Source organism: Apodemus sylvaticus, chromosome 8 (assembly GCF_947179515.1).
Source record: "Apodemus sylvaticus chromosome 8, mApoSyl1.1, whole genome shotgun sequence".
NCBI classification, from domain to species: domain Eukaryota; kingdom Metazoa; phylum Chordata; class Mammalia; order Rodentia; family Muridae; genus Apodemus; species Apodemus sylvaticus.
In genome coordinates, this window is record NC_067479.1 from 80,663,919 (window position 1) to 80,690,073 (window position 26,155).

The following is a 26,155-nucleotide window of genomic DNA, read 5'->3' on the forward strand; positions in this document are numbered from 1 at the left end:
GCACTGTTATGAATAAATGTGGTCATGTTAGATTTCGGTTTTGTGGTGGTAAAAAAGACCTGCTGGCTCAAGAAACGTAGCATGTGCTAGATGATGCCATTTCACAATGAGAAAGCCAATGACCAACTGGGCCCATTCCGAGGAGGAGGAGTTCCCTTCCTAGCTCTCTTTTAGGTAGGTCAGGCACACGGACTATCATAAGTACCCCGACTTTATTTTAAAAGGTCAGATTTTTCCCTCTTAGCCCATTCACACACGAGTTGTGAGGCTGGCTAACTCCCAAGCACAGGACCAAGTACACTGGGCTTAATGTGACTATTTTATGTGTGACAGTCCAAGCAAAAGGAATTACTTTTGTAAGAGAAAGTGTGGGTGACGGCCACAGGGGCAGAGAGGCTCGGTTCCCTGACATTAGGTAGAGAGACCCTGGGGGACCTCACCTGGGAGGCAGTCCTACCCACATGTACTGGTATCCTGGTGCTGAAGAGTTTTTGCCTGGGAGAGCTCCTTAGAGAATGCAGGTCACATACAAACAGGTATTTCAGACCCTTGTTTTCTTTATTACTACAACAGGAAGCTAAAGGGGCACTGAACTTGTTTAGGGAAGCCTAGAATTGGGCTTAGGTAATAAAATACACAAAGAAACCATGACATCATGAAAATACATTTTCTTAAAAAAGCTTTCAGGTATTACACACAAAAGCAAACAAGTTTACCTTAAAAATATCAATGATCACATCAATAGGCTACTTCTAATTATAATTACTTCTTCAGGCAACATTTGTCTTTGTTTCCAAATACAGCAGCAGGTGACAAAACCTAGTATCTTCCAATGCTTACAGTATAAACATATATGTCTCAAACCACACGTTAGGCAGCTTAACTTAAAATGCATAGACTGGAAAATACATCAAATTTGACATTATTCAATAAATGAAAAAATCATAATTTCAAAAAAGTTATCACAAAACCTTTTATAGAGCACATATAAAAAGTAGTGTCCATTTTATGATGTCAGTGTCTCAACCAGTGGCAGCTGGGCCTCTATCCAGAAGAGTGGGGAACAATCCTGTTACAATGTACACTTGATTAATGGCACTGATGGACACTCTACCTTGGAATGATGTTTGTTTTTTTGAGAGTTCATTTCCCTGTATAACCCTGGTTGCCCTGTAATTCTCTGTAGACCAGGCTGTCCTTGAACTTAGAGATCTGATTGCCTCTGCCTCCCAGGTGCTGGGGTCAAAGGCCTGTGACATCACATTTGGCTCGTGAAAGATATTCATTTACACACATACACACACAACCAGTTTATTAAGCCAGCCACATGCCTTTAATCTCAGCACTTGGGAGACAGAAACAGAGACAGGAAGTTTTATGTGAGTTCTTCAACTATATAGACAGCTTCAGGCTAGCCAGAGTTACGTGGTGAGACCCCACCAACAAAACAAAACGCCACATTTTAAAAACTGCCCAAGACAGTCTCAGTAGGTCTGTTTCCCCTACTGAGCTATTACTAAAATCACTCTTCATCTAGGTGGCTGGTAACAGGGCGCCTCACCCAGGAGCTCCTGGAGCCCAGGGCCCAGAGCTCCACCCTAGATGTGCACATGGGACAGGCTCAGTCCTCAGATGGCTCTGCAGCTAGAAGCAAGCAGGAGAGCTCAGTTCCAATTGTCATCACCCACTGCTGCTTCAGATGGCAGGACTCTATTTCCCTGCGAGCACCCACGGCTCTCTAGCAGCTCGCTGGCTTAGTTAGGTACAGGCTTCTCTAAATGCTGTGAGGATATAAAGACCGTGAAACTTGTATCGTCTGTAATCTTGGCACTGGAGAATGCCGGTCTCAGTCACTCAGGGTGAGGAATACACGGCACCAGGTGCTAAGCGTAGGCAACCACCGAGGAGGAGGCAGAATCTTACCAGAAACAGAGTGGGGCTATCTTCAAAAGCTGTCTGGGTGAGGTGAGGTCACACATGAGGTGTGTTGTGAGAAATGGACTGTTAACCACTACTGACACAAGACCAACAAAGGCAGGAGAGAGGCTTTGTAAAGAACTGAACATTGAAAAACCAAGGACTTCAACTTCACAAAAACTATCCTTGTACACATCCCAACTATCTTTATTGTACTTATTTAAGAATTGTTGTGAGGCCATGTCAACAAATTCTATAATTTGGACTCCTTTAAGATCAAACACTTATTGACAATCTCTTCAGTAGACAGCCTACATTGTTTGTTCTGAAAGCAGAATTATTCTTAGGTTAAAACAAAAAGAGAAAATCCTTCCCAGATAATTTTCCTCATTTGGCCACCATCCATTCATTTTAGCATTTCTTGATTCTACCGCGAACCCAGAAACACCCTACCCTTAAGGCAACAAGAGAAATGTTCTGAAAACAAATGAAACAAGAAAACCTGGGATCCCTTTGATTTCCATCTTACATTAAATAATAAACCCAGTAACTCCCAATCATTCAGGATTTCATGGAAGTCCTGTCCAGAGCACAGCACGCAGGGCGGGCCGTTAAGTTCTACTAAGAATACCAATGACCCTACAAAGAACAAAACCTAACACTGGCTGATGAACTTGGCAACTGATAATTACTGGCTAAAAGTTATGTAGGCAGGCAGGCAGTGACAGGTGCTCCAGGGCTCAGATGCTCAGGCTGGCAGGTCGGATTCCATATCCAAAGCTCCCAGGTGAGAATCAGCAATCTTTGTGGAGTCCCAAAGTTAGGATGCTATCCGAAATGAAACCAATGGAAGAGCCTCAAACATACCCTAGAGGACAAATCCTTGGGGGGGGGGGGGGGTTCCTCTACCTATATAGCTGGGGCCTCTTTTTATATTTTAGTGACATACTTGTATTAGTAAGTTTAATTTAACCATTATACCTAGTTCTGCCAAAATAAAAAAATGTTTCTTTCAAAACTGCATTGAGCTCCTAGGATAGGTTTCTTGTTCTGACAGAGCTGTAGAAAAAAAAATGTTGGCATCAGTTGCACTCAAACCAAGTTTCAAGGCTCATTTAAGAAGGTATCTGATAAATCTGTTTTAACCCACGTGGTAGGAAGAAGAGTGATGTTTTTGGGTCTCTAGTCACTGCCACCGTAGCCCTGCACACCCAAACAAGCTCAAGAATCACTTTGCTGTGAAGGCTTTGGGTGAAGACTAGATCTGACTACACCAAAATGCCAGAGCCCACACCCACAGAGCAGACAGAGCCCTGTGGGGTGCTGACCACCTTCTCATCAAAAGGTCCCTACCACAGAAGGAAATAAATGCAGATCTCTAACCTGGTAAGGGGGTGGCCTTGCTGCTTCGGAGAGCTGCACAGAAGGCACGGGGGTGCCAGAAATGGCCTCATTAACAACTCTGCAGTCACTCACATTGATCTAGATGCTTAAATGCTTGCAGGAGCCGCCCACCAAGCGCTGCTTCCTATGCCTGCTCTGGTATAGAAAGAGGTCTGACCTATGGCTTTGTCAACCAAAGTTTTCTGTCAGCTCTCCTGTATGCTGAAGAAATATTACAGGTGTGCATACTTCTGCAACAACTCAAATGGGATGTGGTTCAGCCATTGTTAGAATGTCCTTTGAATTCAGAGCATTTTTCCCACTTTAAAAGATTGCTTTCTTAAGGAAACAATGATTTGTGAATTACAAATCAGGTTAAGAAGGCATGTGACACCAGTGTGCTGGCCCTGTTACTCAGATGGCTGGCTGGGTGGAGGCCCCAAGGCAGCCGTACTCAGAATGGGCAGTCTGACTACCACAGCAAGCCTTAAGATTCTTATGTGCACTGGGTGTATTCTTTAGAGCTGTCAGAACAAGAATCTGTCCTTGGATCATGATACAACAGGAACTTTACGTTATTTGGGGAGAACTGATATAATGGTTAAATTAAATTTAGTAAACACACACACACAGACATACACACACACAAATACAGTTATGTAGATAAATACAGTAAGAGGGCCAGCTTTGTGTAGGTAGGAGGAGCTCAAAATGTTGAGGAGTCATGTTTTAATTAAGTGATTGTTCTTAGTTCTATGGGGTGTGGTGGTGGTGGGGTGATTATAAAAAAGTACTTGACTTTTGTCAATTAAGTTGTAAATTCTAACAATAATTCATGTTATTTTAGATTTTGAGGGCATAGTTACACTTCAAAACAAATATCAAATGTTATTCAATACACATAATCACATTAAGCACACTTGAATGATTCGCTTCTACATTTTATCTGATTGTACCCACGTGATGTTCTACATATCCAAACACACGAAGCAGGAACAGAGGTGCAAAAGTTCTTTCACAAATGCCCTCAACCAACAGCGAAACCAGCCATTATATATGCTTTCTCGTGCATATACATGTACTTCAAAAAGCAATGCGCCATCTCTTCATCCACTGTCAACTTAATGGTAAGACTGCAACAGAAAAAAAAAAGGAAAAGAAATCAACTTCTATAATTGTGGGGATGTCTGTGAACACCAGAACCAACAGAGTAACTGTCAGAACACGGCCCAAAATGGAATCATGTGAGATTTCTAAGTGCTTGTAAGAAAACTCCAAGAAACTGGACAGGAGTCTTGTGACCTGTTCTTCAAAGCACACAGGAATTGCTCTTGGATTCTGCTTTGTGCCCCTCCCAGATGTAGCAGACAGGGGCTTACTTCAGATTACTCATTACAGCTGGCTATTCTTTCTTTATGGCCTCTATGGAAACCATTTCTGCTGTCTTCTGCTTGCTGCACTACGTGAGGCTTGCCCTTGTGACTGTACACTTACATAAATCCTCTCAAACCCAGAATATACATTGTCTGATGCTCTGATCAAAGTTGGCGATTGTGTGAGACATTATGCCACCTCATTTGTCAGTTCTATTCTCCCAGGAGTCCCTGGCTCTAGAGCAGTGACAAGTGGTGCTCAGAACAGGAATGCCCACAGGTGAGTGAGGCTATGGGGTCCAGGGGAGGCTTTCTCTGATGCAGAGCTTGTACCTCGTTTTTTAAAGAAAGGAGGAGCGTACCAAAATTCTAACTGTTAGATTGCTTGCAAGTATGCCTGGTTTCCAGAATAAGGAAACTTTAGGGAAGGACACAACTAAGGGTTTGAAAAGGCTTGCACTTCCTACGGACCTATCGCTCCGGATTGTTATCAGTATCCTTTGGGTTGCCATGCAATTTTCATTTAATTAGCAAAATGGTTCTAAGCCCTGCCCAATTTCTTTGAGTGGCAAATATGGCTCATAGATGAAGCCCGTGCAGGTCTGGGACAGGACTTGAGGGGTGGTCCTGGAAATGCCTCAACTGAAATGCTAAGAGGACTAGCAGATGAGGACCGACAGCATCAGTGGCTCGATACACCTCCAGCAGCCAGCCCTTCTATATTAGGGACTTATCGACAGTGGCTTGCTTGGAGAACCCTTGTAACACTCATACAGATCCCGCTGAGCCCCATGCTGATTTCACAGGAAGAATGAAAGATGCTCCTGGGAAATGAGTCAGAGGGGAGCACATTTAAGTTCTGAGCTCTTGATAATGACAATGATGATCACCAAGGAGTAATCACACCTCAGATAGGAAACGCTATCGACTTCCTGGAAATTTGTAGAAATGTGGGAAGCTACAAACATGGAGCAAAATTAGCTGCTTTAGAAACCTATGTTCTTCAAAGCTAAACTACAGAATTTTCACCAGTTAGTCAGAGAACAGTTAGAAAATGGGAACACAGAATTCTTTTTCTCCCTGGAATTCTCGTTTTTTTTCAATGGATTGTATTAATTTCAAGACGTGACAAAATCCCCTGCTATCTGTCAACACCGCGTGGAGTTGCCGTGAGGCAGGCTTTCTCTTAGGCTTCTATGAATGAATGCTCTTAGCCACTTCCAAAGAGGAAGAGCTACAGTCCATATGACATGACTCACGACATGCTACATACAAATGTACTTCTTATTGCACCTGAGGTGCACAGATCAGATTCTGTACAATATTTGGGACAACTAGTTAACAGAACTGTTAGACCACAAGAAACACTTATTAGACAAGACAATTTAAAAACATTTTTCAAAGACCATTAGGAGACTTTAGAAATACCTACTTTTATGCACTAAACAATTTATTTAAAATTATACAAGGAGAGATGGCATTAGACAGTGCTCACATATTAAGAGGCAAAGGAAGAACTACAGAAATCTGATTCCAGACTAAAAGGAACATTTGTGTATAGTGTGGAACCTTCACTGCCTTTAAACTTATTTTCCCCACTGAATTGTTTGCTCCAGGTATTATAAAGCATAAGAAGATAAATCTTTGGAATGGATTCATTTATACCACAAAGGCCATAAAATGCTAACTGCGTAGCTTACCCTTCTCTCTCAATCAGTAAATCAGGGGAGGCCCTGATGTCAACAATTATTTGTGTTTGATACCTGTTGTATTATATTACCTTCAACTAACAATCACCTCTTCCAGAAAACCTGGAGAACTACAACACACCAATTCTAATAAGACTCCTAATTATGATATCTATATTAGTTGATTATTAAATTAAGAAAGGAGATTGGATAGCTCAATTACTGTTATTACCTTATATACCCACTGGATATTCTGATGCAACTCATCAGGGGGTTTGGAAGTACTAATCAGGCAAATGTCTTTTGGACTATGAATAAAGGGTAACAATAGCCACAGATAAAAAATTCTATTAATAATAAATCTTTTACTGGTCTGATAGATACAGGGTCTGATATTACTATAATTAACAGAAAAAGACTGGCCTTTAAGTTGGCCTGTACAACAATTACCTTGTGAAATAAAAGGTATTGGTTCTCAACCTGTGGCAGCTATTAAACAAAGTGTTAGGTCATGTCTATAATTACTGAAGATGGGCAAACTGTTTTAAAATCTTTCTTATTAAGTACCTGTTAGTATTTTTGCAACTGATGTCTTGGAGCAATGGGGTGCTCTTTTAACATTTAATACTCCATGGATGGTGTCTATAAAAATTATATGGAAAAACGAATCCCTAAAGAACAATGGCCTTTAACAAAGCAGAAACTGGACGCTGCACCGTCTTTGGTTGAGGGGCAACTTCAGAAAGAACAAATAGAACCATCTCCATGGAATTCCCCTATTCTTGTGATTAAGAAGTCTGGAAAATAGAGGTTGTTAACAGACTTAAGGGGAGTCAATTCTACTATATATCCCATGGGAACCTTGCAACCCGGGATTTCTCAGGTATCTATGTTAGCTTCTTCTTGGCCTGTAATTGTAATTGATTGGCAAGAATTTTTTTTTTAAACCATTCCTGTTCACTGCAACGAGAGAAAAGGCTTTTTCAATACCTCATATAAATAGGGGGCCACACTAAAGATATTAATGGAAAGTACTCCTCCAAGAAATGATGAATTCTCTTACTATATGTCAGATTTATGTCGAGAATGCTTTCTGTCCTATTAGACAGTATTATCCTTATTTATACAGTTCTCATTATATGGATGATATTCTTTTTGCAGGACTTAGCATGGTGGAACTAGAAAATGTTTTGCAAATTTAACCAGAAGTATTTAAACCATTTGAATCAATAATAGCTCCTGAAAAGATTCCTAAAGAACAACTAACGTGTATGTTAGGAGCTGTTGCTGTAATTTTAGGTCTTCTTGCTGAGTCCACAGCCTCAGGAGCTGGTGTGGCTTTGCATACTTCTTTCCAAACTCAACATTTTGTAGAACAATGACACAAGTACTCTCATGAATTGTGGGTTCGTCAGGTAGACATCGACTTAAGGTTGAAGACAGAAGTAGATGCATTGAAGCATCTACTGTATTTTGGTTAAGTAAAAAAAAAAATTGAGTGTGCAACAACAGCTCCAGTTAAATTGTAAATGGAATTCTACTACATTTTGGGTTACTAATTTTCAACATAATGCCAGCCGTCAAGATTGGAAAAAGATCAACAATATTTGAAAGGAAATTCTACTATTAGAAAGGATATTGAACAATTACAATACCAAGTGCTGGTGGTAAAAAAAAAAAAAAAACAATTTCCATCTGATGATGTGTCTGATATTGCTCAAATATTAGCTGATAAACCGTCTGACACGGATCCTAAAACAAATAGAGTGTGACTCACGTGACTGGAGGAGACAATGTTGTTTTACTTCTTAGCATTGTTTTGATTAGCATTGTTGGATTGGCTATTTACAAGTGTTGCTTTCATAAAAACATTTTGCAAACACGTACCTTATGGCAAACACTTTTAGAGGCTAAATTAAAAAATAAAAATGGTAGAGAAATAGCATGAGGTGACTGCTCCCAGCTTGCTAACTGCAAGGTGACTTTGGGATACCTGTGAATCCCAGTACACTGGACACCGAGATGGCACACTTTCTCAGTGGAGAATCCTGATGTTCTGCCAAGTTAGCTGCAAGCCTGAGAAGTGGCCTTCATGACACCTTCTCATGAGGAAAGTCTTTCATTTTAATTAAACTAATCAATGCTTAGAAGAGCTGGACTGCTGACAGATTTCTTAGTCTGCAGGAGGTTTGGGTCACCGTGAACCTAGGTAACCTACTGCTTGAGAAACAAGCTGTTGAGAATTAGAAGCTGTGAGAACTCTTTATTCTGCTTGTCTATAAAAGATGCTGGAACATTCAATAAAGTATGCAGTGGTTCATAGTTGCTCTGCACCCCACGTTCTGATTACTGTGACACTATGCAAGGACCCCAACGCACTAGACGTTGACGGTGCTGGATTGGACCCTTGATCTTAGTGAGGCACCTTACTCACAATGCTCTCACCTAAGTTTATTGTATTGATCATTTGTTTACTTATAGGATACTCATGCATCGAATGATAATTAGATTTATCAACATCTTAAAACAAAACTACTCTGGACATCTTGGGTTTAAAAAAATCAAAACGGAAGATACTAGACCATGGTGCATGAATAGAATCATGTGAGACTTCCAAGTGCTTATGAGAAAATGCCAAGAAACCAAGTCTTGTGACCTCAATTTCTTCAAAAAACACAGAACTGTCCTTGGAATATGCTTTCGCACCCCTCCCAGGTACAGCCGATAGGTTAAGTTTACTTCGGCTCTTGTTAATCACATGCCTCTAGAAACAAACACTGTTTTTTTCTGTGAGTGGCTCATCCAGTACATATGGCTTGTTTGCTCCGTGCAGAAGTGACAAATGGCGATCTGCAAGAGGCAAGACGGCTCAATCCAACATGACTCAATAGCTGGTTTCAGAGTCCAACCCTTAGTTTAGGCATATTTAAGCACAGCACAATTTGGTGAAAAATTTCCTGGCAATAAATAACTCAATCCCATGTGTACAATGATGCTTAAGACAAGACTACATAAAAACACTTTGTAAAAATACACATGACATTTTCCATAAAGGCAAATTCTACAGATAGACAGGTTCACCAGAAGTGTCTGGGGGAGGGCCTAGTGTGGTCTTGGCCACACAGACAGCGAAAAGGTCACCGGGTCATTAACCACACCTACTCCCAGTCTTCTGGGAGGAAAACAGGTCATATATCTCCTCCTTAGAGGAGACAACCCTGTGTGGTTAACATCCCTGGTGCCCCTAGCGCTCCCACAGCTCCCCACTATTTTACTTTTCAAGGAGAAAACTGTGACCAAGGTTGAATGCACTGCCCACATGGCCTAGTCTAATACAGGCAAGCACAGCAGAATGATAAGAATAGCTTACAGAGAGGACCAAAGAAAGAGGAAAGCCATCTTAACTATGATGGCCACTCAAAGGTACCTGCAAAATTTTCTCTCTTTATGCAAATCATTAATTTGACAGTCCACAGTATGAGAAAAACCTGGCACATTAAAGTACCACATATCAGAACACTGTTGACAGTCCAGGAATAGGGGCTGGAGACGGCTCAGAGGTTAAGAGCAGTGGGTGCTCTTCCAGAGGTCCCAAGTTCAATTCCCAGCAACCACATGGTGGCTAACAACCACCTGGCATGAGATATGGTGCTCTTTTCTGGCCTTCAGGCATACATGCAGGCAAAACACTGTATACATAATAAGTCTTAAGAAAAAAAGAATTTAGAAATAGACCGGGTGTTTCTTCTGATATAGACTGGTCTTGTTGACTGCCATGTGACACATATAGCCAGGTTATTTTCTAAACCACTGCAACAGGTTGTGCCACTGTAGGGACAATAATAGCAACTTTAGTAAGCAATACATCAAAAATTCCTCTTTTAATCTTCACATAACTTTAATTCCCATTATCAGAGCTTTTAAAAGAGTACTCAGTTATGCTAAAAACCTGTTATTACTGCGTGTGGACTGATAAGTTAGATTAAGTCCCACCAAAATGCACAATTAAATATTTGCATACCATCCTTTGTCTAGACAACTGGTCCCAAAGGATTTAAAAAAAAAAAATCCTTAGCATGGCAGAACAACATTACACTATTTATTACTTTATCTCTCCCAACAACTCAATTGGGATCTGAATGGTCATGCTGAGAATTAACATGTAATATAGTTATTAAACACAACAGCATCATTTTTGGGTCATTAGTATTGTATCCTTGTTGTTTCCCCAAGGTCTCAGCTTGATAAGTTAAATTCTTGATGTCTCCCCAAGTCACTGGCTTACTCTTCCTCTTGGGACGTCTTTTCCTGATGGGTTTGTCATCTACCTTCAGAAGCTTCATCTGTCCAGTGGACTCTGGGGAGTTCTGGTCAGAGTCATCAGAAAGGGAGCCACCTGGGACTTCGTTCACTTTCTAGAAAGACACAAGCATAGCCTCGCCCTGATGTTAGGTGAACATCAGCCCTTTCCACTGATAACTTTCTAGATCTTTCATTTTACATACACTTTAGGCAGTATGTCCTTTAGGGCAAAATGTTTGGGGCTGCATCAGAAGCATTACCCTTCAAACTGAAATACCTAACATTAGCATGGCCATTTAGGTGGCTGTTTATACCCTACTTGCCATTAAATACTTGATGGTGTTGACCCTGTGGATTGTAAGGGATGCCTGAAAATGATTAATTGTCCATAAATTGCAAAATTCTTGAATGTATTTGCTAGTGTAAGCAGGACTCTATCAGTATTTAATTGTAATGGGAGTCTGAGAGGAGAAAGGGCGTATAATAAATAATGGCATCCAAGGTTGTTTTGACTTTGTGAGCAGAAGCAACAATTCTAATTATGTTAGAAGTATCAACATATTTTAAAAGTATGCGCATAGTCTGAGATGTGACAAAGATTAGATTCCATTAGAGGACGGCAGGCAGAGTGTGATAGAAGAACAAGGCTCTGTTGAGTTTGCTCACGAGGTACAAAATTGTCCCTATCAAGATTTTATTTTGATGAAGAAGTTCATGGGATCTTTGAATGACCTGAAAAGAAAGTATTAGGGACGAGGAAGTGGCCAGCACATTGGCTGAGCATAGATCTGGCAGCTAGGCAGTGGTGGCGCACGCCTTTAATTCCAGCACTTGGGAGGCAGAGGCAGGCAGATTTCTGAGTTTGAGGCCAGCCTGGTCTACAGAGTGAGTTCCAGGACAGCCAGGGCTATACTGAGAAACCCTGTCTTGAAACCCCACTAAAAAAAAACACTCCCCCCAAAATAGATCTGGCAAATTAGAATGAGCATGAATACATTTTTAAAAAGTGTTGAGTTTGTTGTCCTATATACATCTGAAGGGAGATAAATAATTGTAACAGGAGCAGGCTTGGGTTTAAGTCTTCAGTTTTTAAGAGAATCATTTTGAGCATAACTTGCAGAATCAGTTAAAATATTCAATGGCTGAGAAACACCTACTACAAACTGATTATGGTGAGCTCAGACTGTTCAAAATCTTAAAAAGATCTTTAAGATAATGAGTAATATGCTAATGTTACCTGCCAATTACAGAACGTCCATTTTATTTAGTGGTACTATGATTTCTGTAGGCTTTTACCAGTAAGTTGTTTAAGATGTGTCTTTCCCATCATTAAGCCTAGTTTCTTACAAATAAGGAAATATAGATCATTATGTAAAATGTCATGCATAGATTTCTATACCATTATTTTGTTGATACATAATTCCAGTAGGTGAGGAAGAAAGGCTCAGTAACTGATAAGGAAGTAAGCTGTTATCTAAGCTGCCCGTTCAGCAGCAGCATTATCAACAATACATGGAGTAGGAGGGCAGGAAGCAGGATGACTTAGCGTTGGTTCAAACTGTGGGAGTCTGACCCTGAGTAGTTTATTTTAGGCGTATTTAAGCACAGCAGAATTTGGTGAAAATTTCCCTAACAATAAATAACTCAATCCCACAATAAAGCACGATAAAGCTAAGGACATAACTACATCTAAACTGTTAAGTACACATGACATCTTCCATACAGATTGAAAATTCATTGTCAGTGTCTGGGGGAGGGTCTAGTGTTGTCTTGCTCACACAGACAGCGCAAAGGTCATCGGGTCATTAACCACACCTGCTCCCAGTCTTCTGGGAGGAAAATAGGCCATACATCTCCTTAGAGGAGAAAACCCTGTGTGGTTAACATCTCTGGTTCCACTAATGATTATCTGTGAGCACAAGGACCTCCATATCTTCCACATAAAATCAATATGTGTAGTTATTGACTCTGTGGTGGCTTAAAATAAACTTATTATAAAATAAATGCAAACAGCAAGTCATTTTACTGGGGCAGTTTGCAAAAAATTTTTTTTTGAGGAAAGAACTTGTATATATCAAGAAATTGTACTAATAAAATTTTGGAGGACACTTAATAAGAATGTCTGTCTTCACTGCTGAGTTAGGCATTTAATTAATCAATGCGGAGATCTGCTTAGCTACCTAGTGGGATGGGAGTTAACAGATTGCCTTTACCATAGTGGTAGGCTCAAAACCACCAGGGAGCTGTGAGACAGGCAGTGTGTGATTTGTAAAACAGCTCCTGACCTGAGTCCTTCCGTCACCTAAGGGTGCTGAGGAGCACACTGTTCATCACAATGCAGTCTCTAGGCTCTCCCCTTTCTAGTTTTAGTAGAAGTATTCTTCTGCCCTTTGAAATGCTGCACCTCAACCTGAAGTTCTCACATCTACTCAGCTTATAGGTTCACAACCATTTTAAGTGTTGTATTAGGTCTCTAATTTTGCAGTGACCTTCAGTTGTGCCAATGTGGCTCTGACTACACAGGCAATAACAAGTTGAACACTTACGTGGGGGCCACCAGGCATTGGTGGAGCACCAGCAGGTCCTGAAGGCACTTGGTAAGGATTATTCAGAGTAGGATGGGGTCCTGGCGTGGGGTATGGTCCTGCAGGGCCAGGATATGGTGCTGGTGGTCCCCAGGCTCCGGGTGGCACAGTGCCCCATGGGACAGGCGGTGCTCCTGACACTGGAGGAGGAACAGTGGGATATGGCCCTGGAGATCGATACGGCATATTAGGATGCTGCGCCGCAATTCCTGGTGCCCAAGGTCCAGAAGAGATGGATCCCCATGGACCTAAAGTACCAGCTGCAGCTGGATCTGTGGGTGCACCATATGGCCTAGGTAGCTCTGGCATAGGCATATTTGGTGTAGCATATGGCCCTGTGGGGCCAGGGCCTGGCACAGCAGGGGCTGGATAAGGAACACCAGGTGGGGGACATGATGGTCCAGAAGGAGGAAAGGGTCCTGGGGGTCCTGGGGGTGGTCCGGTTGGAGGCATGGAGGGATACATTCCGGTTGGTACTGGTCCAAAAGGCACAGTAGAAGGTGTTGCACTACTCGGTGGGAGTCCAGATGGCATTGCCGGTGGAGCACTTGGATTACTCCACGGGCTGGAGCCTGGCCAGCCTTGAGGAGAATGGCCAGCTTTTGTATTGGTCACAGCAGGTGGTTTGGCAGAGGACTGTTCAGGTAGCGCATCTGCCAACTGTAATACAAAATAGGAACATCTTACGTCTTACCCAGGGGCCAAAGCAAACACCATGATAATCCCATACAGACCATGCACACCACCCAGGGAATACAGTCTCTACTCATCTGAGACCTTCTTCTTAAAGAACTTGAGATGTTACCTTCAACATTAACTCTACAGTGCAAATTCTCCAAAGCTCAACTGTTGTAAGTACAACAAATTCTAAGACTTCATTTTAGAACCGTGAAGAGAATGCCCTTTCAGAGGTCCTGAGTTTAATTCCTAGCAACCACATGGTGGCTCACAACCATCTGTAATGGGATCTGATGCCCTCTTCTGGTGTGTCTGAAGAGAGAGCTTCAGTGTAATCATAAAATAAAAAAACAAAAACAGTTTTAGGGTTAAGTTCATCATTACATGAGGCAATTTATATAAATAGTTTAAAATTCTTTTTTTGAGACAGGGTTTCATGTAGCTCAGTCTGACCCTGAGCTTTAAAATACCAACTTATTTTTATTTATGTATGGTTGTTTTTTTTTTTTTTTTTTTTTTACCAAGTTGACATAAGCTGGATTCATCAGGGAAAAGTGAACTTAAATTAAGAAAATGTGTATTAGACTGACCTTCTTGATTACTTCTTGATTAGTGTGGTAGGTACCATGCCTGGAAAGGTAGCGCTTGGAGATATAACAAAGGAAGCTAACTACAACTCCAAGAAGCAAGCCAGTGTTCCTCCAAGTGTTCTAGTCCCTGCCTCCAGCTGGCCTTGAGTTCCTGCCCTGGCTGCACTCTATGATGGACTTCAAGCTGGTGGAGGAAACCAACCTTTCCTCCCAAGTTGCCTTTGGTCATGCTCTTCATCTCGGCAACAGAAGCAACTAGAACACTGTGCCGTCCTGAGTTCAGACACATCACATGCATGCAGAGGCCAAGGGCTCAGGTCTCTTGAACTAGAGTTCCGGGTGGCTGTGAGCCTCTGGATGCACAGCAGACCCAGACTCAGTTTCCCTGTAAGAGCACGAAGTACCCTTGATAACAACTGAGCCATCTCTCTAGCCCCGGCCTTAAATTTGTAATTCTGCTGCCTCTACCTCTCAAGTGCTGTGATTATAGGTGTGTATCATATCACTATGTTGAGCCAATAACTCTAAATAAATGTTGGATTATAGTATTACTGTCAGACCAAAGAGAAAAATAACAAAAAATTTCATTAAAGACTTTATAACTGTGCCGGGATACTTTATAGGAGTGCGTGCACACACAAATCACTTGTCAAGGTCCATGTCATGTATCTTTTTAAGAAAAAAAGACTTTACAGTTAAAACCATGTTTTCAAAACAGTTTTTTCTCTATTTCTCAGGAGAGAGTCTCACTGCATAGTTCAGGCTTGCTTGGAACTCACACTCTTCCTACCCCAACCTGTAAAGGGCTGACATTACAAGCATATACCACATTGCTTGCAAGGACTATGTTTTCCATAAAAAAAAAAAAAAAAAAAAAAAAAAAACAAACCAAAAATTTAGCAAGATTCAACTTACCGAAAATTCATCTGACATTTTCCTAAAAAAGAAAAGAAAAAGTCAAAATTAGTGTTTATATTTTCTTATACATTTTAGAAGGATTGTTTTTGGTGTATACATTTTACTTACATGGAATATTTCTCATTTGATTCTACTGATTGATTAAGATGGGGCCTCTCTGTGTAGTCCCAGCTGTCCTGAAACTCTCTTACACCAAGTTAGCCTTGAACTCAAAGATTCCCCCTGCCTCTGCCTCCTGACTGCTAAAATAATGCTTTCTTTTATACAGGAAAAAATTCCTACTAAAATTAAGATAACCATACCAATTTTATTCTTCTCATTGGTTGTATATTATCTACCAGTGGGCTTTCACTGCCCAGGATAATATCAAACTCCTGAGTTCAAGCAATCGTACAGGACTAAGATCCTTGGTAGAAACTCCTTCAACCTTCCACACATATAACAGCTCAGCCGAACCTACAATGTACAGATTTCTCCTTCCTTTCTTCCTTTCTTCTTGGTGGGGAGGGGCACCAGGGTAGGGCGTATATATTTTGCAACTTCCAGGTCATAGTTCACTACTGAGAGAAACCAGGCAGGAACCAAGTGTTTTAAACTAAAGCAGAAGCCATGAGCAAATGCTATTTAATGGCTTGCTCAGCTTTAAAAAAAAAAAATTATTTTTGATATTATAATCCCCCTCCTTCCTCCAAACTCCCATAAACCCCTACTTTTCAAATTCTTACATATGTGAGTGTATGTGTGTATGTATGTGTATGTGTGTGTATATATATATTTCTAACTATAATCTGCTCAATCTGTATAATGGTACTCGTTACTCTGATTTTTGTGGCAACATAGGTTCTTTTAACATTGGCACAGAAAATGTACACTTATCAAATCTAATTATGCATAATCAGGAAAAAGCACCAGGAGTGGACTAGAGCCCAACATGCAAACTGACTAAAGCCCACCTGGCACGACCTATGCTGAGACCTTCAAACTCTCCTACCTCTGGATATTACTAAATCTTGATAAACTCGGGCCCCAATGATATTCACTTCCTGTGACTATTCTGCCATCACTGGATGATGGAGCACTTACATTACCTCACTGATCAACCACAGTACCAGAGACGGAGTCTAGACCCTTGTTAGTGCTAGGCAACTGCCCTAACCAATACACACACACACACACACCCCTATAATTTAATAATTAGTAGTAACACATCACTCCATCTATACCATTTTGTCACAAGGAAAGAACACTAGCTGTTTTATGAGACAAGAACAGGTCCTTTTAACTCTCATAAATAGTATTTCTTTTGGTATTAAAATTTTTAATCTTTTGTAGCTACTTGTGATCTCAATTTTGTGCTTAACAAAGATAACCAATTTAAGAGTATGCTTGTGGTTTAACATGTTTAGCATTTCTTAATTCTTCTAAGTAGTAATTAATAAATTAATTCCTTCTCAATGGAACATGTTACTTTTAAAACTCTTGCTGCTACTGACAATAGTATTAACTGAATGTTTACTGCAAACAGGGACAATCCTCTGCGACACAAATGTTATTACCACCCCAACCCACAGGAAGAATATGGAAGGTCAACCTGCTTAAGCAGGGCAGAGGTTCAAACCCGGGTACAGCTGAATGCCAGCTAAGTGGCCAGGCGCAATTATCCTCACAGGTATGGCGGACTCTCCCCTGCCCACCTCACCTGCAGGAAGTACTCACACATAACTAGGGCCCCTTTGCATTTTAAACAGTTGTGCCAGCTACCTGTAGTTTCTTCAGATATTCCTGAATTTCACGGTTACTTTTCCCGGGGTTTTGTTTGGGTGAATAAGAACAAAACACCCAGTGTTCTGATAGGAAATGCCTATTAATCAATGAGTTTGAGGGACTGCGGATCTCATCCAGAACAAAGTACAGGCATATACTGACATGTGCTTCCTTTTTAGATAGGGTGCCACTGTTCCCAGGCTGGACTGAACTTGGGCTCAAGTGTCCTGTCCAGCACTCTGATGGGCACTTGGGACCACCACACCCACCTTGGTGTACCTGTCTTTTCAAAGAGGTTTCTAGCTCCTTTTCATGTGGATGCAAATAGGTCTCTAACGGAGCAGAATATAACTTTTGCAAGCTATGACATTACTGGCTTGCTTTCTTCCCTGAAAAAGTTTTTCCAGTTTGTTCTACAGCTTGCAGGCAACGGTTTTATCGTATTTTCCCAAATCCAACAGATCCTTTCTCTTTTGCATCAGCTAGGTCTCAAGTAACAAAAGGTTAAATAGTAATGGCAGAACATGGATCTCTACTCTAATGCTTCTGAAAATGTTTCTGGTATTTAAGCATGACTATTGTTTTTAGTTTGAGATTTGGAGACAAAACAAAACACAAACACACTTTTGTTTATGCTGTGTTGGCATACATGGCCAGAAGCTTGCCCTGTGATTGGACCCTTTACTCCTACGGATCCCTTAACTCTTGGAGTATAAACTGTCTGAGGTGCTGAGATGGATGAACTATTGCTTACCTCACTCATTCATTTCTTCTTTTCTCACATATTACATCCTTCCCTCCTCTCCATCTCCTCTATTCCTCACATCCACTCCTTCCTTCCCTTTCAGAAAAAAGCAGGCCTCCCAGGGATTTACATGGTGTAAAAAGTGACAATAAAGACTAGGCACATACTCTCAAGGTGGAACAAGCAACCAAATAGGAGGGAAAGGATTCCCAAAGTGGCCCGAAGTGTCAGCCAGGCCTGCTCCCACACAGTGGTAACGCAGACCCATATATGCAGAGGACCTGGTTCAGACCCACACAGGCTCCCTCACCGTCTAGTCAGTCTCTGTGAGTCCCTATGAGCCCTGGTTAGTTGCTTCTGTGGGTCATGTTCTTTTGGTATCTTTGACCCCTCTAGCTCCTACAATCCTCCCTCCTCCTCAGGATTCCCTGAGCTCTGACTAATGTCTGGCTGTGATCCACCTCAATTATCAGCTCCATTCTTCTAGGACCCACTGCCTCTTGAGCAGTGACAAGTGGCGCCCAGAAACGGGACTTGTTCAATTTTGGGTCACTTGGCCATTAATTCAGACTATTACCCAAATGTTTAAGGAAGATAAAGAGGAAATTAGTCACAAGGAAGAGATGGCTAATTCCTTGAATGAATATAAACAAGATGATGGAACTTTAACATTGGTAAAAGAGTCAAAAAATGACATTTTTTTTTCTGTTCAGGCACAATCTAAAGTAAAAACAGTGTCACTGATAGCTATGCTGGTGATGACCCCCTAGTGGAGTCTCCTTTAGCTATCTATCTACCCTTCAAGGCCTGAATAAGACCCTGAAGCATGGGGTGAGGAATTTGATAATCAATCTAATCTTATTCGGATTTAGGAGAACCTTTGGAAATGCTAAGTTTACCACCCAGGCAAGCTAGGTCAGGGCAAGGAGACAGAATTCACCAATTCCTACCCAGCTTTGTGTGCTATGCTTGGTATTTCTAATGCAATCTCAACAAAATAAAATTGGTTATCTGCATTAACTTATCTATTTAAAGGGGAAGAGATGGTACCGTACAGTCCTCCCATATTATCTCTCAAGGCAACAAAAGAACTTTAGCTATTTGAATCCAGATTCAAAAATGCATTTTTTAAAAAGCCCTGTGGATTCTTCACTGCCTTTAAACCTACTCATTCTCCTTACTAAATGGTTTCCTATAAGTGTTATATAGCACACAAACCTTTGGAGCAGGGCAGTAGTGGCGCACGCCTGTAATCCCAGCACTCTGGGAGGCAGAGGCAGGCAGATTTCTGAGTTTGAGGCCAGCCTGGTCTACAGAGTGAGTTCCAGGACAGCCAGGGCTATACAGAGAAACCCTGTCTCGAAAAAACCAAATCAAAAAAAAAAAAAAAAAAAAAAATTCAAACCTTTGGAAAGGATTAATTTATACCACAAGGGCCATAAAATGCTAACTGCTTACCGTACCCTTCTTGCTCAATTAGTAAATCAGGGGAGGCCCTGATATCAACAATTATATGGGGTTGTTCCTTGCTGTATATTACCCTTAACTATAAATTTTTAAGAGCATTACAGAATTCTATGGATTGTCAAATTTCATTAAGCTATTACAATGGAAGGAGATAAAATCATTATTCAGCTGGTAAGCTATGGGATCTTTTTTCATACAAACTGAATTTGTGATTAAAAAATTGTCCACCCTTCTCACATTCCACAGGCAGATACTTCCTTTGTTGGTGGCTCACCTAAGGGTATAGGAAGGACCCGTGGTCTAGATAATCAATCTAGTAATACTTCTTTTCCTCAGCCCAACAGGTGGAAATGGCTGTTTTGATTCACCTATGATGATTAATTCATAAACCCACACTGTTTCAGATCCTGCTTATGTTGTAGGATTATATCCATTAATAGAAACTGCTTTAATTTGTCTTCACGCCGTTATGCTTCTATTACTACAAGAACTACATCTGGTTAAAACCCTGCACTCATTCTTTGTTAACTAAACTCACACATACTCTAACTAAGCTGATGCATCATCTGCCCTAATTTTACTTTTCCAGAAGAAAACTGCGAAGGGTCTACATCTGTCACTGCATATGGACACACCGAAACACTAATGGATTTTTCTTCAGTTCCTCCAACTCCAAGCCATTAGGAACAATGGTGAGGGCAAGGAGACAGTGTAAGTCACCAGAAGGATAGCAAAGTCCAACAAAAGGGCAAAGGGAGCTGCCAACCATATCATCAGAAGTCATGTGTGCCCACCCGGGGTCAAGCTATGCCCCGTGCTCCAAGGGAGAAGTGACCTTACTAATGAGTCCATGTTTATGCCTCTATCTTGGGGCTATAATAGACTCATTCATTCATCTGAAGAAGGACTGCATTTAATTTTTCCTTGGGATTTGAATCACTTCCTATCTGCATAGCACAGAATAACATTTGTAGGTCTACTAAAGGCAGGTATGGGGTTATGTTCTACAAGATACCAGATTTAATTATGAGTCTCTTTCAAGCTATTCTCTAGATTTTTCTAATCAATACAATGTAACCAACAGTGCTAGACATAGTTTGGGTCCCTGATCTTAGTGGCAAAGTATTACACACAATACTTTCACTGTTCTAAGGTTACTGTATTTATCATGTTGACTTGGAGGACATTCATGCATCAAATGATAATTAGATTTATCTACAACAACTCAAAAACAAAACCACTCTGTGTTAAAAAAAAATCAAAAGGGAATGATGTCAGACCATGGTGTAAAAATGGAGCCATTTGAGATTTCTGAGTTCTTATGAGAAAATTCTAAGAAACCAAGACGTGTGCCCAGTTTCTTCAAAAACACAGAATTGTTCTTGGAATATGTTTTTGTGCTCCTCCCAGATATATTAGGTAGGGATGAGTTTACTTCAGATTATTCATTACAACTGGCTACTGTTGTTTATATGCCTCTATGGAAAAACATTTTTGCTGAGTACAAAAATGCTTGTACACTTTACTCACGTGACTCCTCTTAACTCTCAAGAGCATAAACTGCCTGATGCTCTGAACAAAGTGTGTTGTTACCTAAGACTTTAGTCACCTCAGTTAGTGGCTCCATTCTTCCAGGTTCCACCCTCCACAGTAGTAAACAATACTGAAGTTAGCTATCACCATGAGGAGGCCTGGGCTAGGCTGCAGAATGTTAAGATGCCTAGATTTTCTCACAACACCCAAGTGCACTATGACGAGGTGGATGGAGCTCTTAGTCAAGAGCACGTTTAATGTTGGGTGAGATGGTGTACATCTGTAATTGTCTGGAGGCCTTGGTACTGAGAACTTGAGGCTACCCCGTATGTTACACAACCTAAGCTCAAATACAACACACCTTTTTTTTTTTCCTTTTTGCACAATTACAAGCTTTTAGTTCAAAAAACTTTCCCCATTATTTACAACGTAAGATCTTATTCAAGAAAAAAGAAAAGCGTACACTGATGAGTACTGTCTCTGCCTCTCCTGCTTCCCTCCCTTTAGGTTTCACTGTTTTCAGAGGGAAAAACACTTCTTTCTTTCTGGTGTTTTTTTTTTTTTTTTTTTGGATTTGGTTTTTCGAGACAGGGTTTCTCTGTATAGCCCTGGCTGTCCTGGAACTCACTCTGTAGACCAGGCTGGCCTCGAAATCAGAAATCCACCTGCCTCTGCCTCCCAAGTGCTGGGATTACAGGCGTGTGCCACCACTGCCCAGCTAAGACTCCATGTTTAAACATGAACACCAAACCTTGGTGACAAGAGCAAGTTTAACAATCTTGCAGAAGCTGAGACTATATGATACTGAAGCTCAAGAATCTAAAGACAGACACACAGACACAGAGACCACATATATATTAATTCAGAGAAACCAAGGAAAATTGGGACGTTTGATTTTTGTATGGGTGAGTGAGATAGTGTTAATTCTGAGATTCACCAGAGAAAAACCAATTCCACCATTTTGGGCCAAATTTGAAGGAAGCTTTATTAGATGTTAAATACTGACAAAGAGATGGACTTTGTCAGGAACACCCCCTGGGGCTTCCAGCTGAGTGGCCCAGAGACCCGTGTTGTAGGGGCTTTTATGGACAAAACTCATTGGCCACCATCCTTTCCCAAAAGGTTTTATTATTTTCCAAGAATTACAACTTTAGCATTCTAGGAAGTTATCTGGTCCATGGAGGGGTGGGGCTTACAGGTTAATTTTGGGTATTACATTAATTTACATTATATTGAAAGCAGATTCTGAATTAGAATTGTCAGCTTTTTGTACTGGGTAATTTACCAGATTATATTCCATTTTATAACTGGGTAACTAGAAAAGCTTGGAATGTTTTGAACATCTGAGGCTCATAGTAGGAGTTCTTACAACTTCCTCCTATTTATTGGAAGCCAAGCTTTAGAGTAATGACTGGGATGGCACAGACATTCTTGAGAAGTGGCATCTCTGCAGTCTGGAATAAAAGTAAGAGTATTAAGTTAAAGACGGGCTCCAGGGTAAGAACAGTGTGTATAGAACCAGAGGGAGAACAGTCTGAGAAAAACAGAAGCAATTCAGGTTGGCTGCAGTACCAGAAAACAGTAGGACGGCTTAGCAGAGGGTTTTGAATAACAGTGCTAATACTTCATAGTATTTAATACTTTAAGAGTGCTTTATAGCTTACTTGACTGGGTCAACTTCAGTTTCTTCAGGAAGTTAGAATGGGGTACAGTGCTACATGGGAACTAAACAGGACTTGATCTGACCCAGTGACTAAAACTGGAACACGGCAGACAAGCAACAAATATCCAACTCTCTTCTTGCCATTTTTAAAATTTTAAAAAGTATACATGGGTTTGTTCATGTTCATGTCCATGCGAGTTCCCAACAAGGCTGGAAGTGCTGAATTCCCTGGAGTTCTAGGTGGCTGTGAGCTGCCTCATGTGGCGACAGAACTCCAGTCCCCTGTAAGAACAGTGCATGCTTTCAACCTGAGCAATCTCTCTCCGCTCTCCAGCCCCATCTTCTTCTCCCTTATACACATAGAACAAAAGCCACCACAGGAGACTGGCTGTTCTGAGACTCATACATGAGAGTAAATGGTATTTCCCAGATATTTGCTGAGGCTTATATAAATCTGTAAATAAATCTCTTAAGTCACTGCCTGGAACTGAACAAAAACTCAAATGTTAGCTTTTACAACCGATACAATATGGCCACAAACCTTTGTCTATTTTCAAAGCAGAAAGAATAAAAAAAAATGCAATCTCCTAAGTACTGCACAAACTTATTTGGTGGCAAAAGCCAACCCAAGATTATTTATCGATTTTGTTTTCCACCCATCCCCTGGCTATAGTCTGAAATATTTACAACTGCTGACTTTTTTTCTTCCCTAAAGTTTTGGGAATTGAATTTAGGACCTTGTGGCAAGCCAGGTCAGCGCTTAATCACTTAACTACAGGCCACCCCGTGCAAATATTAATAACTAATTAACAGTCCCGAGTCTAGGGCTCTTCTGTAGTTAACAGTCACAGAATCTCAAGATTGCTGAATTCCTAAGCTTACTGGCCGCAAGGCTCAACCTCAGTTAAGAGAATGAAGATGGCCCTGATTCCTTCTGTCATCAAAAAGAACATTCCAACTTCGGCAACTGCATTAAAAAGTTTTTGAAGCAAATTGTTTTAGAGAGAGTGGCTCCTATATTCCACGAATAAGAAAACCGCCCTTCTCCCCACCCAAGGAGCACCACTAACAAAGACTTTTGAAGGCAACTCCGCTTATGAGGGTTTGGCTTCACAACAGGCCTCTATCACATGGGGGAGGGGGCCACACGTGTGTATTTCTGTAGTAGGCTCTAACAAATCTACGGTGGGGTCTGGTTTTGATACTTCAAGTTTACGATTAGTGAAAACATTACTTTCGGTTTTCAAGGCAGGGAGAAAAAATGGCTCAAGCGTTCTAGCTGAGCTCAAATCCTTCAAAAGGAGAACGTCACTCAGCCCATGGCACCGTCTGTCCCTGGTAGTCATTTAACGAATGGGTAATTACGAACAGCGAGAACCTTGTCGCACAGGCCCCAGACCCTTCTGTAAGGATTCGGGTCTCCCCCACTACCGTTTTTATTAGAAATTAATGGCTGGGATACCGGTGGAGGGGCATGGGGCGAGGGATGCCACTCAAGCTGCCCTTTAGGGTTATGGGAACAAAGGGAATCCGGGATCAACCGGAGCGAACCAGCCCCCGGCCGGTCACGCCGGCGGGATGTGGGGGAGGGTCGCCCGCTCCCGCCCTACCCCCACACTCAAGTCTGGCAGACCTGGGCGCCCCGGGACCCGACGGGCGCGACCTTAGATCCCTCGGTTGCCTGGTTCCCGGTGGACCCTCCCCATCGAAAGCTCTAGAGCCTCCAGGCCCCCGGGGACCCCGCGTCTTCGCGTCGTCTCCCGCCAGCCTCGCGCCCCGCCGCAGGCGCCCGGGCGGACTCACCCGGCAGGATCCGCGTCCTAGGCGCAGCACAGTGGCGGCGGTGAGTCCAGAGAGACGGGCAATGGAGAACCGCTGAAGGCCTGATGGACCGAGGCGGCAACAACACGACTCCTCCTGGCACCGGAAAAGGAAGCGGGGAGGCCGGCCCTGCCTCCCGTTATTTCCGCCCGCCCCGCCCAGCTGCACTGCGCCTCCCCCTGGCTGCCCACGAGACTGCAGGCAGGACCGCGTGGCTCCTGGAGCCTGGGCTGGTCCCCCCCCCCCCCCCCCCCCCGGTGGAGCGCGGGACTGTTTCAAAAGACACTATGGAAACCCCCTGGCCGGTGATGCTCACCGCAGCCCGGGAGCTGGAAGCGGATTTGAATTCTCTAGGTTTCTTCAGACAGGCTCCAAGCTGTCAGTAGTCCAGCTAAAATTGAGGGTAAAGAGATGAGGGAAAAGGGGAGTCTTTCTAAAGGTCTTGGGAATGAAAACTTTTATTTATTTTTTTCGAGACAGGGTTTCTCTGTATAGCCCTGGCTGTCCTGGAACTCACTCTGTAGACCAGGCTGGCCTCGAACTCAGAAATCTGCCTGCCTCTGCCTCCCAAGTGCTGGGATTAAAGGAGTGCTCCACTATGGCCCAGCTTAATGAAAACTTTTAAAAGCATCTGTCTGCAGAGACTGAGTGTATAATTAGAATTTCGGTACTGTGGAAAGATTGGAATGTTGCAGATCTAGAGGCTAATTACCTTATCTTGGGCTACTGCTAGCCCTCCAGAACCTATGTGTCAAAACTGACATCTTGTGGCAATAAGATTAAAAACCTTTTAGAATCTATGAACAGGCAACTAGCTTCTGCCAATCCAAAAGCGAAGAATGTCATCAGATAATGTCTTAGATCTATAGAAAAGCTACCTCTATCTTGATGTACCTATCCAATGTATCCACCAGTGTGTTTTAAACTTTGCCTTGACTTATGGCATTCTCTGTTCTGTAAAACTAAAAATCTCGTGAAACTGGTTCCATGTTGGGACATGGAATTTGAGGGAGCCTAAATTTGTGTTCTGGGGCCATTGTCATTCAAAATGGCTCCAGAATAAGCTATCTCTTGTTCCCTTTAAGTTTAAATTGAGAATAATGGTTCTTAACCTGTCGTTCTTGAACCCTTTCAGAGTCGACTCTTTCACGGGGGTTGAATATCAGATATTTATATTATTCATAACAGCAAAAATACAGTTATGAAGTATCCATGAACTAATTTTCTGGTTGGGGGTCACTGCACAAGAATAACGATATTAAAGGGTCACAGTATTAGGAAGGTTGAGAAACCACTGCTTTAAGATTAGTTGTTGGTTTTTGAGACTGGCTTCTGTTTCTGGGCGACTCAAAACTGACACACCAGAAAGCAAAATCTAAGTATATATATAAAATTTTCAGTTTTTTTTTTCCCTTTCCAGACTTTTGATTTGATATTTCGATGTATGTCAGGTCCCAAAGAAACCCAAGACAAGTGCCTGTGGTCTCACTAGCACTTCTGGCCCCACCCGCTACAGTAAACCTATCTAACCTCTGACCTCTATGACTTCATTTTCACTGACTGCTCTCCTAATCTGGCCTGCTCCTGTCTTTTGCTCTCTTTATCTCCACCCCCCCCCCACTCTTCCGGCCCCACCCCCCCATGGCCCTGTTCTGTCTGGACCTTTCTAGATGCGGCTGGCTGTTCTCTCCCTCATATATCTACAATAAAACCACTCTCCTCAACCAT

General features: G+C 41.9%; 1 protein-coding gene across 2 annotated transcripts; it reads right to left on the bottom strand.

Moving 5' to 3' along the window:
* Nucleotides 1–537: 537 nt before the first annotated feature.
* On the bottom strand, nucleotides 538–24,555 carry Mapk1ip1l (mitogen-activated protein kinase 1 interacting protein 1 like). Of its 2 annotated transcripts, none has more exons than XM_052191691.1 (4): nucleotides 24,410–24,553; nucleotides 15,432–15,453; nucleotides 13,210–13,908; nucleotides 538–4,433 (listed from the first exon to the last, which is right to left on the bottom strand). In XM_052191691.1, the coding sequence occupies exons 2-4, from the start codon at nucleotides 15,447–15,449 to the stop codon at nucleotides 4,422–4,424; spliced, it is 729 nt and encodes a 242-aa protein (XP_052047651.1). In that variant the 5' UTR covers nucleotides 15,450–15,453; nucleotides 24,410–24,553; the 3' UTR covers nucleotides 538–4,421. The 2 variants fall into 2 exon arrangements, with proteins under 2 accessions (XP_052047651.1, XP_052047650.1); XM_052191690.1 differs by lacking the exon at nucleotides 538–4,433 and adding an exon at nucleotides 4,440–10,776 and having other exon boundaries at nucleotides 24,410–24,555.
* Nucleotides 24,556–26,155: the final 1,600 nt, after the last annotated feature.

Bases quoted from the DNA above. Each gene is read 5' to 3' on its own strand.
- Mapk1ip1l (XM_052191690.1), bottom strand. The intron at 10,777-13,209 runs GTAAGTGTTCAA...GTGTCTTTCTAG, and splicing joins CAATGCCTGGTGGCCCCCAC to AAAGTGAACGAAGTCCCAGG.